Source organism: Chlorocebus sabaeus, chromosome 1 (genome assembly GCF_047675955.1).
Source record: "Chlorocebus sabaeus isolate Y175 chromosome 1, mChlSab1.0.hap1, whole genome shotgun sequence".
Classification (NCBI taxonomy): Eukaryota; Metazoa; Chordata; class Mammalia; order Primates; family Cercopithecidae; genus Chlorocebus; species Chlorocebus sabaeus.
The window spans coordinates 71,740,678-71,747,555 of record NC_132904.1 but is presented as its reverse complement, the minus strand read 5'-3'; the positions used below and the strand labels follow the sequence as shown (position 1 = coordinate 71,747,555).

General features: G+C 58.9%; 1 protein-coding gene across 1 annotated transcript; it reads right to left on the bottom strand.

Annotated features, from left to right (window-relative positions):
• Positions 1-2,764: 2,764 nt before the first annotated feature.
• Positions 2,765-6,616, bottom strand: TPBGL (trophoblast glycoprotein like). Its single transcript, XM_008020162.3, has one exon. It carries the CDS (start codon positions 5,420-5,422, stop codon positions 4,268-4,270), a length of 1,155 nt encoding a protein of 384 aa, XP_008018353.1. The 5' UTR covers positions 5,423-6,616; the 3' UTR covers positions 2,765-4,267.
• Positions 6,617-6,878: the final 262 nt, after the last annotated feature.

Here is a 6,878-nt window from a genome sequence, read left to right as displayed (position 1 = left end):
ACTGCTGAATTCCCAGACCCTGGCACATAGTATGGTCTCAACCGGTATTTCTGGCTAAGGACCAGGTGACATGGCAAGTCAGGTGCTGAGTTCAGACTCAAACGCAGTCCTCCCAACTCTAGCTAGGTCCTCCCCGGTTCCCAGCCCAGGTCTGAGGGTATGAGTAGGGGAGGGGGGCATGGAAGCAAAAGGCTTCTCAAGGAGATGTCTTTGAAAGGCAATTTCACAGTGTTCATGAGGTCACAGAACCTGGGAAGTCTGCCAAGTTTCTCCAGGTGTGCAACTGGCTTCACGTCTCCCACGTTTCTGACAGTTACACACACCTGTCCTCTCCTCTCCTGTTCTTTACCACGCTTGCTCTTTAAGGGGACATCCTAGAGGTAGATTTCTCCCTGTCATTTGGCTCCTGCAGGCAGGCCCCAGGCCTCTGGGCCTCTGCCCACCTCACACTCCAGCAGCACTCCCAGTGTGTGATCAGAGGAGGCGGCTGGCCATTTAGTGGGGCCCTGGCACCTCAGAGAGGGAGTCTGGAGTGCATGGTGTCAGGGAGTCTGGGCAGGGTCAATCGGCTGCCCTATCTCACTTTTTACTGCAAGGCTTCTCCAGGTTCCCCTCCCGTTCCCTTCTCTTGCTGCCCTCATCTGGCCATGGCTTTGGTTTGATTCCTCTCTGTGTCTCCAGTGCCCAGCATGAGGCCAGGCACAAAAAGGATGGGCAGTAGGAAGGAACAACCAGGCTTTACAAGCAGAAGGCACAGTGCAGCTCCCTGTCCCCCCATCACACCTCTCTACCTTCCTGACTTTTCCTCCAAGGGCAGACGTCCCTCTAGTGCTTCCCAGTGGAGAATGTGGTGAATGTATTAGATCCATTCTACCCCATACGTACCCTCCTACCTACCCCCCGCCATTGCTGGCCTTCAATCCTCGGGCTAACAAGATCTTCCTGCCTCCAGACCTTCGCAGAAGTTGGTACTTCTGATCTTTTTCTGTTCAGCAAACTTCTACTCATCTGTCAAAACCCAGTTCAAGTGTGACTTCCTCTAAGAAGTCTGTCTAGGTGGGGTCAGGGCTCTTACTCTGAGCTCTCATTATTTCCTGGGATTTCTTTTCTCCAGATCTTGATTAAATGTGATTCCTTCCCTGGATTGTTAGCCTCTCTAGGACTGGCAGAGTTGCATTCAGTAAAGGCTGAGTGAATGGCTGGGTTTGTAGAAGAGGTGAAGGTGGGGGCCCTGGACCTTGTTGATAGCCCCATAAGGCTATAGGCCACTGACAGACAGCAAGGAGGATAGCAGCCTAGAAAAGACATTTAATGGGGATCAGTGAATGGTACTAAGGTTAAACGCCAACTGGCACACAGTAGACGCTCAATTAGTTGATTTTTGATGACCATTGATTTGATACTTAGCAGTAGCTCTCATATACATCTTTGGAAATGGGGAGATCTACAGATTTACAGATCACCTCCTCAGTTCCAAAGACATGCTCTCTGCTAATGCAGCTTAAGACTACAGTAAGTCCTGGCAAATAAAACATGCTATTAGCTATGGGATTGTTGTCAGCAAAAATCTTTGAGGCTTTTATGAGAGCTACTGCTAAACTAATTATTAAATCAATAGTTATCACAAATCAACTAACAAGCTCTAACTTGCGTTAGAGAGACCATCACTATATTGTCCTGGGGGACTGCCGGGCACCCTTTGAAGGTCATTGACAGATGTGTCAAGAGGAGTTCATCCTTTCTCATGAGGAATGACTGGGAGAAGGCATAGGGAACGTGCTGGGAAAAGACAAGAAGTCGCATGCACAGTCTCTGACTTGTGAAGAGCTGTCCTGGGCTAAGGGGTGCTCCTGGCCCCACGGCAAAGCTGGGGCTGTCAGAGTCCCAGGCAGGCTCCTCAGACACTGAAAGGAAAGGAGGGAGTGAGCCTCCCATCACGAGATGATGCCTCCTGTTGAGACAGCTTAGGAGGCTTCCCACATTACCTCTGCAGTCCTTTTCAATAGTTAGAAGGCACACATTCTAGAATTATGTGGCCCTAAAATTAGAAAATGCCAGAATTCTAGGCTTCTGCCCTATGGTTCTAGGGCTCTATGACCCTGAATGCAACACAATCCAGCCTGGGGACCTGGAGGCCCTCCTGTCCCAGAACTCACCGGTCCCCTGGCTTCACATATCTCAAGGAGTCATTTCATCCACACCCCCCACACGCAGCCTTTCACATACCCAATATGCAGGTCTTACCATCTGGCCAGGAGAGCATGACGTGACACGGGATATAAGGGAGTATCAGATAATTCGTTAGAGAGGATGATCCCAAAGCAGCAAACAATCCCTCTTCTTTCCTGTCTGAATTAACTCCTCATTCTCTATAGCTGGATTTACTCCTGGATGGCTTTGACTGAGGCTAATGTTTGTTAGTCTAACTCCATCCCCACCCTGAAGATGAGGAACGGGAAGAAAGAGGATGTAGAGGAAGTGTTGAATACCACTTTGGCTGTGCATAACCCCTCCTCCGATGATAGAAAGCAGGCTGGCTTGGGGAACCATGTCATCCCAATGGGAAGTCCCTCCATGTATCTAACCTTAATCCTGCTATGTGCAATCAGAGCCCATTTCTTCTCCCACAGTCTGGGAGAACGCATCAACGGTCACTGCCCCACCAAAGACAGGTCCAAAATGTCCTCCTAAGAGTGTCCCCTCCCACCCCCATCAGCACCCCAAGGTCAGCAGGAATGATGTGGCACCACTAACAAGAGTAGAGTATCTGAGATTATTGCAGACTTTATAGAAAACTGCTCAAGGGAGATCCACATTTTCTGGGTATGGGGAGGGAAGGCAGGCCTCAAGCCAATATATTAAAGGAAGGTGACTTCCTGTGTGCAGACGCAGCACAGGCCAGCCATTTTGCCTGCTCTAGAGGGTGGGGAGTCAGGGAGAGGGCATCCTCTCCCCCCCTCACCAATTGTGCTTTGGGATCATGGAGAAGGCAAGGTGCTGAGGTTCTGACCCTGAACCAGGAGGGCTCGTGCCTGAGGCAGGAGGCAAGACCCACTTCTCTTCCAGAAGATATACAGGGTGAGGTGGTGGTGGTAGTGGTGGTGGCAAGGAATCCCCAAGGGCGAAGAGCCACAGGCATGGGAGAGAGCATGGAGAAATCGAAGGGCAGCAGCTTCCAGCCCTTCAGAGCCCACTTCCTGCCCCTCTCTGAGGCCACGATGCCCCACTATCCCTTTCACACACTGAAGACTCTCTCCTTCCCCACAAGGATCTGCCAGTATGCACTAGGGGTGCATGGCACCTGCACCTATCTGGCAGGACTGAAGAGCTCGTCCTGGGAGGAAAAGGGGATGAGGACATCCCAGGGACCGATTCCTCACTGGACCTTGACTAGTGAATGGCAGGGGTGGATGCTGAGTGCCAGCACTGGGTATGGGGCGGGGGGAGGTCAAGAGCCTAAGGCTTGGGCAGGGGGATGAAAGTTAGATCGGGGTGAAGAGCTGAGTCTGAGACTGGGGACCAGCACTGAGTATTGGGAGGTCAGCGCCCTGGTGGGAAAGGCTGAGAGTCGGCTCCACACTAAGGCTAGATGGGATGTGCTTGTCCCTGGGATGGGAGGGACATACTAGGAACTGAGCCCCATGCCTGAGCCGAGGAAGAGAAGGGCCTGAGCCAGAGGCGGGGGTGGGTGACGGCGGGGCAGGGGTATGAAATATATTCTTGGATGACGGGAGGATGCCCAATCCTCAGAGCCCCAGGGTTGGGCCTCCACGCAGGACGGAGGGCTCTGAGCTCTGGGATGGGACAAAGGGCTCAGAATCCACAAAACCATTCTGATGGGGGTGCTGTGCTTCGAGTCCAGAATGGGATGGGAGGGCCCACGAGCCCCGGAGGGGACTGCGGGCTCCGAGCTGGCGAGGGAGGTCAAGGCAGTCTCGGGTGTAGGAGCTCCAAGCACAGGGTGTTGGGGGCAAGTCTCAGAGCTTTGGCCTTTAAGGACAGAGTCTCTGTGTGAGCCCTGAGGCGGGGAACGGACTTTTAGTGGTTCAGGAGGGAGGTTGCGGAAACTAGGGTGGGCGGGCGGGGTTTCTCTATTCGGACCGGCTATCTCTGGGTCTTTGACGGTAGGAGCTCTCGGAGGCGGGAACGAGAGGGTACGGCTTAGCGCCTTCGAGTCGGGGGAAGGTCTCAGAGCTCGGGGCTCGTGGGCGTCTCATCTCCACGGTTTCGGGCCAGGCAGAGGCAGCCCCGAGTCCGGGGGCGCAGCTCAGAGCCCCGAGCCCGGGGAGGTGGCGCGGGAGCCCGCGGGCGCGGCAGGCGCGGGCGCGCGGCGCGGGTCGGCGTCCTGCTCGTAGCGGTAGTGGTAGCCCTCCATCTGGTCCCGGCACGCCTCGCGCAGGTTGCGCATCCAGCGCTGGATGCCGCGGCGGTTTAGGTAGAGCACCATGAGGAAGATGAGGCCGATGAGCGCCAGCACCAGCCCGAAAAACACGTAGGAGGCTTCCAGCTCCGGGCCGGTGGCCTCCGCCTCCTCTCCGCGAGCGTCGGCGCCGCTCTCCGCGCAGCGCAGCCGAGCCCCGTCCAGGTCCAGCAGCGGCCGGTCCAGCAGCGCCCGCGGGGCGGCGCAGCGCAGGCGTCGCGCGTCGGGCACGCGCTCCGAGGCGTTGCGCAGCCAGGCCAGTAGGGGGCGCGCGGCGCAGCCGCAGCGCAGGGGGTTGTCGGCGAGCAGCAGGCGCGGCCCGGGGACGCCGCCATCGCGCTCCAGCGCGCGCAGCTCGTCGGGGCCCAGGCCGGCCAACCCGTTGAGGCTCACGTCCAGCTGCTCCAGGCGCGCCAGGCGCAGCGCGGCTGGCGGTAGACGGCTCAGCGCGTTGCCCGCCAGGCCCAGCAGGCGAAGCTCGGCCAGCGGGGCCAGCGCAGCGTCCAGCGCGGCCAGCAGCGCGGGGCCGCCCCGTACCAGCGCATGGTTGAGCTGCAGCGAGCGCAGCGCGGGCAGCCCGCGGAAGGCGCCACCGCCCAAGGCGCGCAGCGGGTTGTGGCTGAGGTCGAGCGCCGCCAGGCTGGGCAACCCGTCGAAGGCGCCGTCCTCCACCACCTCAATGTGGTTGTGCGTGAGGCGCAGCGCGCTGAGGAGCGGCAGGCGCACGCCCGCCGCCTGGTCGCCGTCCCCGTCCGCCTCCCCGCCGGCGAAGGCGGCCGCGCGCAGCACCGTCAGGTTGGCGCCCACGATGGTGAGGTTGCGCGCGTCGGGCGGCACGTCCCGCGGAGGCTGGCGGAGCTCGGCGCCCGACGCGCAGCGTAGCAGCAGCTTGGGGCCGCCGAAGCAGTAGCACTGGAAGGGGCAGGGTGCCGCGGGCTGGCTCAGCGCCGCCGCCACGAGCAGCAGTCCCTGGAGCCCCGGCTGTCCCGCACGCGGGGCCATCGCGGCCGCCCCCGCATCCAGCGCCCGGGCCACCGCGCTCACCAGTGAGTTGGGAGCGCCTGGTGGGGGGCACGGGTGGGGCGAGTCCTTGACACGGAGCGGCTGGCAGTACCGGTCGGTCCGTTCGTTGTCTCGAAAGTCCGAGGAGCCGTAGTTATTGGCTGACTGGCCGGGGGCGAGAGGGGTCAGACGGGGAGCGGAGCCCCCCCCCCCGGTGCCCTAGCCCTGCGAGCCGGCCTCCGACTTCCGCGGCCGCTCCGGGCTCGGAGCCGAGTGGGCAGGGTTTGCTTCCCCCCTCCCCGCCTCCCGGCCTCCTCCTCCGCCCCCAGCGGAGTCTCTGCTCCCTCTTCGCCGTGGGAGGCGGGGTGGGAGGCTCCCGAGAATCAGGGCTGTCGGCTGCTGCCCTTTCTCTTCACCCTCTCGGCCCCCGCACCCCCCCCCCCCCGGGCTGCCGAGAAGTTTGCCTCCTAGAGACTCCGACTTGGTTTCCCCCTCCTCCACCCCCCACATTTAAGCTGGGTCCTTCCTCCTCCCTCTCCAGCACGTGTGGGGCGGGGCCCGCCTGCGGAGAGCGGGCAGGTGGGTCACCACCAGGGAGAATTCGGGGGTTGGGGAGGACTGTAGAGCTGCTCCTACTACAGAAGGAAGGGATGAGGGGTGGGCTGAGAAAGTTACTTATTTTCCAGCCTCTTCCTAAGGTAGAGAGACTGGAAAATCCCCGGTCTCTGCTTTCTCCTCTGCGACCCTAGTTCCATTAGACCCAGCTGTGTCACCATCGCTGTAGGTCCTGTGGGACCAGCTTTTTCTCCATCCCATCCCATCCCATCATCAGGAGAAGTCTGTGGTACCCGCTCCCCTCCCACCCACCAACTCTGGCTGCTCTGCCTCTGCCAGGAGTTCCCCCATCTGGTTTCCTCCACCGGGCTGGCCTCCTCTGCCAAGCACTGCTCTAGGCACAGAGACACGGGGGTGTAGTGATTCTGCTCTTTGCTCTCATTCCCTGCCCCCAAACGTCTTAGACTCCTGGGATGCCGTTGGACACCATCAACCAGTCCCTCCAGGCTTCTCCGCCTGTGAGTGGGGTTTGGGGCACCAGAGATTGGGAGAACAGGAGCAGATTTTGCAGCATGGCTTGGGGGGTCTCAGAAGGGGCCAGGGCTGAGGTGGGGGCTGAGCTGTTTACAGATTTGTTTTGTTCTGGATTTTTTTTTTTTTCCCCAGAACTGGGAAGCTCCAAACCTGATTTAAAGAGACAGCCTCCTGAGAAGGAAGCATTCCTGGTCTTGGCATGAATTATTCAGGCTGGAGAGGCTGACACTTGATCCGCAGGCCATTCGGATATCAGCAGAGCTGCTTGGGATAGAGGCTCCCCCCTCCTCCCAAGAATCAGTCTCTTTCTCCTGAATTGGGGACGGTTATGTTGACTCCTTTCTTGAGGTTATATTTAACAGATCGA

Excerpts from the sequence above, each read along its gene's own strand:
- TPBGL (XM_008020162.3), bottom strand. The coding sequence starts at position 5,422 with ATGGCCCCGCGTGCGGGACAGCCGGGGCTCCAGGGACTGCTGCTCGTG.